The sequence below is a fragment of the Podarcis gaigeae genome (assembly GCF_964106915.1).
Source record: "Podarcis gaigeae genome assembly, chromosome: 3".
NCBI lineage: Eukaryota > Metazoa > Chordata > Lepidosauria > Squamata > Lacertidae > Podarcis > Podarcis gaigeae.
In genome coordinates, this window is record NC_139680.1 from 60,766,610 (window position 1) to 60,779,230 (window position 12,621).

General features: G+C 40.2%; 1 protein-coding gene across 7 annotated transcripts in view; it reads right to left on the minus strand.

The window, feature by feature from the left end:
- The window catches only part of MAP3K5 (mitogen-activated protein kinase kinase kinase 5), a 92,570-nt gene that overhangs the window by 35,753 nt on the left and 44,196 nt on the right, over window positions 1-12,621 (minus strand). For all 7 annotated transcript variants that reach the window (XR_014562342.1, XR_014562343.1, XR_014562344.1 and 4 more), the window contains exons 8-11: window positions 10,303-10,415; window positions 8,524-8,683; window positions 3,847-4,000; window positions 2,664-2,771 (exon numbers count right to left, since the gene is read on the minus strand). Coding sequence is in view for 2 of the 7 variants with exons in the window: in XM_083731602.1 (XP_083587728.1) it covers window positions 2,664-2,771; window positions 3,847-4,000; window positions 8,524-8,683; window positions 10,303-10,415 (535 nt within the window). In the remaining 5 variants the exon portion in view is untranslated. The remainder of the gene's footprint in view (window positions 1-2,663; window positions 2,772-3,846; window positions 4,001-8,523; window positions 8,684-10,302; window positions 10,416-12,621) is intronic.

The following is a 12,621-nucleotide window of genomic DNA, read 5'->3' on the forward strand; positions in this document are numbered from 1 at the left end:
AGAGTTAGGACGTCAGTGTAATCCAGAGGACAGAGTAACCCTGGACCTTAGGCCTACATTCAGATACCTCTCCAGCCATGAACATACTTGGACAAATAAGTGCGCCTGAAGTCCTACTTCCAAATCCACAAAATGGGGAAAACAGTAAATTGATGCACAGGGTTGTGGAAAACATGAGTAAGATAAGGAACAGAAACAAGAATTTCCACATTATGCACTCAATGGTCATTATTACAAATGTGATGTGATGTTTATGGAATCAGCCAGATGTTTAACACTGTTCAACTTGTGGTAACTTGGGGAGCTTGTTAGAAATGATTTTTGCTATATGTAATACAACACAAATAACGATACAGATGTGTCACATGGTGAAATGAAGCAACCGCTGACCTAGTAGAAACTAAACCAGTGTGCAGTTCAAGTTCTGTATGCTTCTCTGACATGGATTCTTACTTAAGCAATCTAGACTGGCTGAATGAAGTTAAAGTCCAACTACTGCAAGGGGGAAATGGCTTGCTTCTAAGCAAATTAAATGAAATAGATATAAACAGCAATATTCTATCATGTTTTGCCTTCATAAAGCTAACAAAGGCAACCCTCTAGCTTAAAAGGAGTTATTAATTCACTGTTAATGCACATGTGATGTGATACTTGAGTATATTGTTACATATGGTATCCAGATTTACTCTACCAGAACAGACAAGTGGTCATGTCTACAATGCCTTAAGAGATTGTGTTGGTTTATATTCAACAGATATGATGTTTGATGCAGCAGCAACAGCCAAAAAAAAAAAAAAAGCTGTCACTATTCCATGCTGCATCAACAGAAGCATAGTGTCCAGATCAAGGGAATTAATTGTACCACTCTATTCTGCCTTCGTCAGACCACACCCGGAATACTGTGTCCAATTCTGGGCACCACAAATTAAGAAGGATGTTGACAAGCTGGAATGTGTGCAAAGGAGGGCAACCAAGATGATCAAGGGTCTGGAAACTAAGTCTTAGGTGGAATGCTTGAAGGAGCTGGGCATGTTTAACTTGGAAAAGAGGAGACTGAGAGGCGATATAATAACCATCTTCAAACATCTTAAGGGCTGTCACATGGAGGAGACAGCATGCTTGTTTTCTCCTGTTAATAAAGGGTAGGACTCGAGGAAAGGCTTCAAGTTACAAGAAAGGAGATTCTTACTAAACATTTGGAAAACTTTCTGACAGTAAAAGCTGTTCAGCAGTGGAAGAGACTCCCACGAGAGGTGGTGGACTCTCCTTCCTTGGAGGTTTTTAAGCAGAGGTTGGATGGCCATCTGTCACTGATGCTTTAGCGGAGATTCTGGCATTGCAGGGGGTTGGACTAGATGATCCTTGGGCCCCTTCCAACTAAGATTCTATAATTGATTATGAAAGCTGAGTACACCTCCTCAAGAATTTACTGCTTTTTGTTTCAAGATTGCTGCTACCTTTACTCCAGAACTAAATGTGAAAGCATCAAAGAGTGATCACCTCAAGTTTTCCATTTACTGTTGCAATAAAAAAGATGAACAAAATAAAAAAAAACCTTTCCAATAAATTGCTACAAAAAGCAGCCAATGCCAGGAAAAATTCTCTGCTACATTCTTCTGTAGTGGAAGCAAAATAGAGAAGAAATAACATCTTATGGTTATGAAGTATTTGAGATGTTATCTGGAAAATAACTTTTCCTGTTTCCAACTTTCCCTCAACACATTCGATTTACACCTCCAGTTTTCCCTCTATAACTTCTGCTTGCTGTCTCCAGTTCCTACTATCAGCCACTTAGGACCATTTTATACATCACGCAACAGTGAAGCTGAGCTTGCTACCACTAACTCCTGGTTCCCTGATGAGTGTACTTATAGGATATATCTGCTTTTTAATGTATTTTTGGTCTTTGTGGAAGCCACCCAGAGTGGCTGGGGAAACCCAGCCAGATGGGTGGGGTACAAATAATAAATAAATTTTATTATTATTATTATTATTATTATTATTATTATTATTATTATTAAACACCTGCTTCTCACACATGCATTCTATATGTTTAGATATATTATGTAAAACCACAATTTGTAAATAAGCTCTTATAAGTACACCTCAAGGTACCAACCTGGTCTTCCATAATTTTACTTTCTGCATCTCTTTAGGCCAAAGTCACAGCACAAGATTCTCCAGAGGTATAGAGGGAGAAGTCTACCTTTTATATCCAGAAGGTTTTCAATTTCTTGTTTCTTCAGATTCCTGATTACCAATTATGCACCTGTCTTTACATTTCTCAAACAGGCCAGTCACTCTATCTGCCACAAATGGCAGCCTATACATGGAGCACTTAAGAAACAATCTTATTTTGATGGTGAAGTCTTAAGAGTTGTTTCTCATGCTCTGTGCCTGTACCCTTCAGCTGTTGTTAAAACTCCCAGACCTGTAGCCTGTATGGACATGCCATGCTTAATACTCCCTTTTGTTCCCAATATCCATTACTTCCTCACCCTTGGGCTGCTTTGGGCTGTTCTGTGTTTCAATCTCTCAAACATGAAAGGCTCTAAATCCTCTCTCATTTCCACAAATGTCTCCCAATTTCCTTTAAACTCCTTCGATCAATCAGTCAGCAGTTACAGGATATAAGCTGTAAAAGTGGTGTGGTAGCAGCTTACCTTATCATCAGGCATAACATGCCAGATAGAGACTGTCTTCTCTTCAGCCTCACTATTAATGGACAGGTAAGAAGGCTGGTAGATTTTCGTAGGCTCTAATATTAAAACCTTTGAACAGAAAAAAAATACATAGCACATTGCTAAACAGTTACTACATTTCTTCAAAACAAAAAAAAATTCCTTCCAGTAGCACCTTAATGACCAACTAAGTTAGTTCTTGGTATGAGCTTTCGTGTGCATGCACACTTCTTCAGATACACGTGAAGAAGATACATCTGAAGAAGTGTGCATGCACACGAAAGCTCATACCAAGAACTAACTTAGTTGGTCTTTAAGGTGCTACTGGAAGGAATTTTTTTTTGTTTTGACTATGGCAGACCAACACGGCTACCTATCTGTAACTACATTTATTCAAAATACCCCCATAAAATTATAAAATTAAGTACTGACACTTCGCAGTTTAGCTCTTGGAGGCAAGGACAAACTGCGCAAAAGACAAACTTTTACTATTTACCATAAGCAGTTTTGCATTTTGTTAGCTAAATAATTTACTGAATGTCTTCCAGCTTTCAATTTTGTAGAATATTCTACTTTACTTTTGTTATTTGGTTCTTACATTCAAAAATGTGAGAAAAAATGTTTTGCTGAAGAAGCAGCACTTGCCAATTTCACAAACTTCCTTAGTCCAAGCCTGATTTGCACAGCAGCCACCTGCAATCTCACTCCATGTTATTAAAAACAAACTCCCGGCCCTCCAAAAGTCTTTGGGAGGAGAAGAGGCACGAGTAGCTACAGGGGAGAGGAAGGGACACCAAACTTTCCTTTTGTGAACTTCCTTAAGTTAGGATCCACTAGCAATATTTAATTTTTATTTTCTTTTTATGAGTAAAAGCTACAGAATCAGACTTGAACATGTAAAAATCCATACACCAGATCCACCATTAGCCTGAATGAATAAAAAATGTCTTTATGTGGCAACAGAAACTCATGAAGGATGTAGCTGTTTGTGCCACCAGGAGAAGCAAGGCACTTTCATAATTATTCAGATCAACTCATTTTGCTGTTCAACATTTATTGCTTTCCAAATTAAAAATGCTTCCCTGCCCCTCAAGAATCACATGGCAGGACAAACAGGAAATTGAAATGGTTAAAAATTAATTGGAAGAGTTCAAAACACACTCACAGGAAATCTAACTACAGAGACGTCTGACTTGGTGGCCTCAACCAGAAAGTCCATCCAAAAGTCCACAAGTTCATGTTTTGCTACTTGCTGTTCTGGATTCAGTTTCTTAAAGTGCTGATATATCAAAATAGTCTCCACAATGGACTTGAGGTACCTAGGAGCAACCAACAAAAAACGAAACAAGTCTGTAGCTATTTCCAATTCATTATAACCACTATATGCTTTATCACCTTTATCTGCACATCACATTGCCAAGTTGAGAGACTCTCTTATCAGCTATACTGAAAGATGAGAAACATGGGCATGTCTGCACAAAGCTTTATCTGGCATTGTTGCACTAGTCTAGAAAAAGATTGCACAAAAGCAAACACACAAATATAGGCACAAAGTGCAACAAGAAAATCATGCAGACTCTTTTCTTGGTTCATGAGAACAGTACACACCGTGCTGGCCTGCTAGGATCCCTTTCTGATCTGCAGATGGACAAGAAACAAACATATTCTAGAGATCTACAAAAATTACAAGAGTACCCAGAGAGTTCTCCAAGACTTAGGAGAGCCAAGCTTATTGCATGTACACGCAGCTGTAGAAACCCAGGGCCAATCATAGTTCCTTCAGTGTGCACGAATCAAGTAGGAGGAAAAAAAGATAACTTCCAAATTCAGAATGCACCACAGCTAAACAGGTGTTTACTGCTATTTCCACAGCATGTGAAGCGACCATTAATTTGGGATATGTGTGGCTTTGCAGGACTCATTTGACAGAATGAGTGCATCTGTACTGTAGCTGGGTAGTAGAGAACAAGCTTTGCAACTTCAAATTCTGGCACCTCCTGTTGAAAGGATCTCAGGTTGTGGGCTTAGGGACAGAACATCTGCCTGAGATCAGTCAGATCATTTATAGCACTGGATTAGATGGAACAATAGTCTGACTCATGCTAAATCAACTCCTTATATTTACCCCTAAAAGCTGCTTGTAGACACATGGAATGTGAGATAATACTTTTTATGGACAAACTGGGCTTTACCATTCTGTATTTTCAAATGCATATCTTTGTAAAACTCTTTGCCTGCTCTCTATTTCTCATCACTAAGACGGTCCAGTGTCAAACTAAATTATAGGTTTGTAATATAGTCATGCTGATGACAAGGTACAACAAAATTCAGCACATATGCCATGGGCAACTTGTGTCATTGGCAATAAATCTTGCAAATTGTCCTAATTAAAAACTTCTGGTGTCACAAACATATCTGCAGTAGCTAGAAATAGCACCTGTACACAGGTGTGGTTCTATTATAGCATACACAAATTACAAAATCCTGCAACAATAAACATACACCACCATGCCTAAGAAATTGCTTGTACCTCTTTCATATACATTTTGATTGGGCTCCATCACATATTTGGATTCTATCCCACCCAGGGTTTCCAGTTGCTTTTGGACTACCGTTCCCATCATCCCTGACTACTAGTACTGCTTTCTAGGGATGATGGGAATTGTAGTCCAAAAACAGCTGGAGACCCTAGTTTGGGAAACCCTGATCCCACCCAAGGTGGGAAGGCATTGATTTAGCCTGCTGTGACTGTTCTTTCCTGCATCATCTTTGAATGTTCAGTGCAGGTATTTTAAAACACTGAATGTGTTGGTGAGTGACTGTGTGCTTTAACGGCACTTTCAAGAAACAGGCCTCTGCTAAACTGATTGTTACTAATGTGTCAGAAAATGCTGCAGCTGTTCCATGATGGATGCATACACAACCCCTCCTCCCTCCTTCATATAAAAGTAAGGAATCATATATTCTGCAAGGATTAGATAAATAATATTTGTCTTCCACAAATCTTATCTTAATACTGAACACTCCCAACATTATCTCTATGGCATCATCTCGATGCTACGCTATGGCAAGACATACAGCAGGAGCTTTTCGCCATAGCCGCTAAATAAGACAGTGTGTACTAGCTGCTCCTTATAAAACAGGTATTATGGTCTCACTGCCCACATTTTTAATTTACTAAAACAGGTATGGTCCACCTTTCTGTTATAAAAGAAGTTACAAGGACCTCGTTATACACATTTTTATTTATCAAAACATCTATATTCTGCCTGTCTGTGACAGACAGCTCATATAAAAATATATTTAAAAACATCAAAATAAAACCAGAGCAGCAGATAAAAAATAATAATCAAGCAGGGGGAAATGACTTTGGTTTCCCCCCTCATAATTGCATGTATGGAGTGGAGAAAGTGGCTTGGAGCAAGCATGACGAGGGGCAGGAAAATGGTGAGTGGAGAAAGGGCTAAAATACGCCCCCCAACTGCTTATTTACTCTAAATGACCCATCTCCCAAAGCTGCTTTACACAAAAAGTGTAGCCATAGGAATATATAGCAAATACACATTCACATTATACATCTAGTTTGTGTCTTAACAGAAGAACTATACTTATTGGGCATGTTCTAGCACTTTGAATCAGAGGTGCCTGTGAAGTTATCCCTAGCCAGGCGTTGGGGGGGGGGGGGAGAACACTGTGGGCTGATAAAACGTACCTCAAAGTGGAATCTTTCCCAAAGATTCTCCAACTCAGATAAAAAATCAAGCCAGAGAAGTATTCCCCTCTCAAACTGCTCGTCTCTGTCAACATCTACAACCCCCCAAAGGAGTCCCGTGCCAAAGCACCTCCAAATACACTTACCTCCTTCCCTTCTCATAATATTGGTGGCAGCACAGAACAGTAATATGAGAAGATGGCTTTCTCTCTCTCTCTCTCTCTCTCTCTCTCTCTCTCTCTCTCTCTCTCACACACACACACACACACACACACATCCTCTCCATCACCCCACAGTGCTGTCTAACAGCGTGCAACTCTGAAGGGAACTCTGGGAGACAGTTTCACCCAAGGATTCCGCAAGGGCTCCTGTGCAGCAGATAATATAAGGAAAGGGATTTCTGAAGGTGTAAGGGAGGGCGAGCTTGGATTGGTTCATAAAACCTTTCTCCTGGGAAAGTCAGAGGATCCCAAACCCAACCCAGAGAGAACTTTAGGAAGTTCACCCGTCTCCCTGGGAGAGATTTCATCAGGTACCTAAACTGTACCAATGAGCTTCCCATAAGCATCTGGTTGGCACTGTGAAGACAGGATGCTAGACTAGATGGGTTTTGGGCCTGAACCAGCAGACTCTTCTCAAGTTCTTATTGTTTGTACAAGGCAAAGGGGAAAATACAGTGGTGTCACTAATAGGCCATTTTATGACTGAAGGGTTAGCCACGCAAAAAATAAGGGAACAGCATCTGCTACCCAAACTAATAAGTTGTGTGGTCTGTGGACTTGAAATCCCTTGGTTCAAATCTCATTTTAGCCCATGGAATTCAGTGGTTGACTTTTACCTAGTCTCTTATAGCTTGGAGCACATTGAATGTCATCCACATTAACCAGAGAAGGTGCTAATTTAAATGGGTTCCTAGGTTTAGGTTCAATAACTTTTAGACAACCAGGAAAAGGATGTTGAGAAAACTAGTTATCACCAAATAAAGCTGCAGGCTTATGGACACTTACATCCATCTAAGTCCCAATGAAGTTAGTGGGGAATTAAACATACACAGGCCTGCATAAGTACATGAAGTTGGAAGCTACACTTTTCTGCACATGTAAACACAGAACAAGTGCATGCATGTCCTGATTAAAGGAGCTAACTTCATGTACATTTCCACACCTTCCATTTCCCAGTCCTTCAGGTCCCTGTGACCTCTTACTTCCCCAGAGACCCACCTTCCCCCCAATTTGATCTGAAATTGGCTGAGGGGTTTTGGTTGCCTAGCAACATCAAGCCAGCTTCCGCATCCCTGAAGCATCCAAATGGTTGACATTTGTGAGTCCGGAGAGGCTCTAAAGAACGACAACACTGCTGCCTCTTACGTTTTGGAAAGCAAATAATGTCTCATCCATCCACTAGTCTGGCTCTGGCCACAATATCAAGTGGAGGCTACACTGTTAAGTAGAAAATGAAGCAACTTGATTTCAATGTGTAATTGCTATTTTATTGACTGAAAGCCAGAACCATTTTGAGCTAATAAGAGAGTTTAAAAAGAAGGGGGTGAAACTAGCAACATAATTGGCTTTAGCTATCATTCTGGATGGAGAGCATTGCTGAATACAGTACTGCAACTGTCTGTAAATTGTTTACATGGGCTGACTGAACGTATTGGGGAATCTATTTTTTAAGATAACTTGACTAAAATTTTCTGAGCAGTTATTACCAACTACTGCAAGAGATTCTGTTTATATGGAATGTCGGGTCACCTTGCTATGGAATTGTTTGTATAGAAAGGGGGTGGGTTTTCCTTGATGACTTGGCCTCCCGCAAGAATGCCAAGAGCCCAACCTTAAGAGGCAATTGGTGTAATGGTTAGAAAGCCCCACCCATGATGTTTACTGGGTGATCTTGGGCCGGTCAGCTGGACCTACCTCACAGGGTTTTGTGAGGATAAAATAGGAGTATTTTTTTTAAAAAAAAAACCACACAGTTGCTGAGCCCATATTCAAAAATCTGGGAATGGGAAATATTGCCATTTATATTTACACTAATTTCCCCCTCCCCCCAGAATATTCAGATCAGAACAGATGCTAGAGTACTTTGAGTACTTTGATCCAATGCACACTGATCATACAAGAGCCGTACCACGCTGGCGTCTTCAATTTGAAAAGTTTCTCTGAAGCCTGTATCACTCTTGTGTGATCATTTGCCAGAACACTAGCTCCCAGGAAAAATCCGACTTCCCAGTAACTCTGCAATTTTTCCAAGTTTCCTTTTTTCCCAAGCAGGCTGCTTATCTTTACTCCTGGAGAAATAATACAGAAAAAATTCTCCGTAAGACTGCACCGCAAACAAAAACTCAAGTTAATGCATACTTAAGCTCCGTTGAAATTGGTGGTCCTAAACTTGCGTAATCACCCACAATACGTTGTTCTGATTTATAAACCAGTCTTCCTTCTCTTTCTGTTTTTCTCTTGCTTAACTGCAATCCAGTTTCTCAATATGACAAGATAATAGAAAGCGAGCATTTAACTGGTAGCTTCACTGGATTCTAGACCAGCACCACTAGCACATATGGTGACTGGGATGGCAGACAACCTAATCATCCCAAGAGTGCATGCTTTAAGAGATGAGGACATATTGTAGGCCCTTCAAACCCTACCCATGTCCTAGCCAATGGCTACCCAGAGTTTTGAACACTGAATCCTGTGGTTTTGAACAGTGGAACACTGTTCCACTGAATAATTCTGGCATTTCTTCACCTATTCTTTGCATCTCCCCCCTTTTTAATTCAAGGGACTGTGACCCACTAATATAGAATAGACCCACTGAGATCAAGAAAGCCACAACTAATCTTAATCCCCTGGTTTCAATAGGTCTGTTCTGAGTATTACTTAGTCAGATCTTGTGTTTGTTCTGTAAGCCTCAGAGACATTTCAAAATAGACACAGTGAAGGTTAAGGAAACTCATATCCACAGAACAATCCACAAAACACTGCTACTAAGCAAGCTTAATTTAGCTCAGAGAGACTTCATTCGGAGCCCTGCAAAAATAAATAAGATTTATTTGTTGTCATATCTAGAACCCACTTTTGAAAGCAATCGTGCAGAAAGTGGCTCACAAATAACAACCACAAATGTCATTTAAAGCATGTGCCCTTCAGATATTTTGGACTATAACTCCCATCGTCCCTGACCACTGGCAATGCTGGCTGGAGCTGATGGGAGTTATAGTCTAAAACATGTGAAAGGCACTATGTTGGCAAAGGCTGAAATACAAGTTACGAAACAACAATTTCATACAAGCAATCTAACCATAATTGCTTTTGCAGCTGCACTGTAGCCATTTAGAATATTAGTCTGCTATAACAGACTCTTGATAATGTCATGCATTAACCCTAGTACCCTTAGGTTTCAGGGGAAAGGAAATGTTATAGTAAATAACTATTACAACTAATTCCACATTTAGAGGAAGTGTAAGATAATATGTAGCTCAATAAGAACAACCAATGGGGGAAACAACGGCTTGCAGGATCCTCACTAGGACAAACCTTAGTCCTAGAGAGCCAATGAAGTTCGTTATTAGATTATTCATAGACTAGAACTAGCAGGGTTTACTAATCAGTATTCATAATTTATCCAACAATATCACTGAGTCACCATAAAATGCTCTTTTCATTACTGACTCTGCAAGAGAGACATTTAAGCCAGAAAACTGAACTTAGGCAAGACAATTGCAAGGGGCAGGATCCATGCGGTGGCTCAAAGTTATACCTTTTTAATGGAAAACTTAGCCGAAGTGCAGAATTACTAACTAACAAAGAACTCTGAATGCATTCATCAGATTGTTTCCTGTAAAACAGAGGGTGGTGAAAATGCTGTCACTAAATTTTATTTGCCTGTGCATCAACAGGCTATAATTACCAACTTTCCGTAGCTCAAATGAGGTATCAAACTGGTGACCAGCGGCCAAGAGAAGGACTGCATAATTAATCCCCGACTGTAATGTTGGTTCTGACTCAAATGCCTTCTTGAACCTAGGAGAACAAACAAGTTATAGATATATAAAAAATAAGACGTACAAAGGGACAATTATATACATATTTGGTACTCTAAGTGCCGCTTTTCAGTTTGTTCAGCCTGACCAACCCGTTCAAGCACAAAAATATTCTGCTTATAATTTTCCATCCAGGCAGCAGGGTTATTTTAAGAAGCCAACATTTACAGCACCCTCCTACTGTTTTCTTCAGATTCTTGTGTTTATTCACTTGTGAAAAATATATAGCTGGTTAACAGCTTTGCTGTTTTGCACAGAGAACTATTTCTGAACACTGGCATTAAAATTCCTTATGGCATTTATACTAGAATTATGATTTATGCCCCCTCATTAGAGATTAATATTGTTGTCATGAAGTTATCCTTCTCTTATTTATATTCAGTGATCCTGCGACAGTAGGCAAATCAGTACAGTGCTATGCAGTATACCAAACTAGAATGAAAGACGGAAGAGTTTTCAAATACATATTTAATAATATCAACACCCAGTGCTTATTTGTAGAATTCATCTCAAGTGCTCAAAGTGCTTCACAATAAAACAATCCTGGCAAGGCATGTCAGGCAGACAAAGGCTGCGGGAATAGGAGCTTGCCCACAGACTCAGAAGTGCTGTAGCTCAATGGTAGAGCATCCGCCCTGCAGCACTGCATGCCGAAAGCCCCAGCATCTCCAGGTAGAGCAGGGAGAGGCCTCTGCCTGGAGACCTAGAAAAATGCTGTCTGGCAGAGTAGCCAATACTGCGCTAGATAGACCAAGAGTCTGATTCCATATAAGGAAGCTTCCTATGTACTTAATGAATTCATAAGAAGAGGCTTTAACTGCAGGGACATCCAGCTCACAACTTACACTCTTAGGGTCCATTTACGCACGCCCCTTAAGCATTTGTCAATGTAGCTTTTTGTTTGAAAAGATGTGTTGGAAAGGACTGGAGTCAGAAGGAAAAAGCGTCTCCGTTTTCAATTACCCTCTCTCACATCAACTTTTCAAACAAAAGACAAAGGAACCCACAGCAGATCAGTGGTCAGAGCACTGGTCCTTCCAACCCAGTTTAACTCATTTTATTGCCTCTCTTCATTTTGCAGTACAGTCAGGCATGACAAAATGAGGAAGGACATTCAAACTAACACAATGTTGATTTCCAAAAAAGAAATCCTTCCCTCCCTCACTAATAATTAACATGTTTGGCAGACACATAATTTCATTGCTGCTATACATTTTCCTGGCAACTTTACAACAGAAAAGAGAAAAGTCCACCAAATAAACTGGAGTTAATCCTTCTACTCAGAATGCACTAACTTGGCACTGAATAACAATTAATTCCTTAAATTTGTAAGATTCCTTGGATCTCTTAAAATGCGGTATGTTGCTAAGCAGGGCAAAAATGCATGAGAGACTAAATCCAATCCAAACAAGCATTTCTGTTCATCCAAAGTGCACACACAAAAGGAAGGCAAGCGGCAGCCTATATTTACCAGACACACCACTTCCCACTTTCCACGACTTTTAAAATGAATTTACTGTAAATAGGCAGTGGCGGAGTTACATGGTGAAAGGCAAAAATCTTGTTTGTATGGAAAACAAAACAGCACAGTGAAAGCATGCCCAGAACTCTCTGCCTGAACCCTGTCTAAAGACCACAAAACAAGGTTAAAGGTGACTGTTTACTGCATTCCCTGTGCTCATCCAGCCTTTGCCCAGTTAAGTCCAACAGCTGTTTTCAGAGGAGGGACAGGAAGGGAAAAGTACCGCTAAAGAACCTGCATTAGGCAAGAAGTTAGGAATCAAATGGGTACAGCAATCACCACCATCTTACCTCCAGAACTCAAGCAGAAGGGCTCTTCAAATACTCTAAATGCTACTGGCACAGTTTCTGCTGTTGCCACTGTTATAACCCACCCATTTTAACACTGGAGTGTTTTGAGCTACGTAAGCTGAGACCTTCCCCATCACCCTGAGTAGAAGCCTGATACCCTGGAAAAGGAACAAGATGGCTCTGCCATAGAGACTTGCCAGTCCTGCCATGTTTAGACGATTTGCAAGGTATGCTACTGCCAGCAACTACAGAAACTTTCTATGTGATCAGGGTGAGACCACATTAAATGGTTCTCCCCAATTATGTGTGCCACTTTGAGCTATCTCTATGTGCAGATGTTTCCAGAAACTTCCTCATGGTGGTAGAAATGTAAG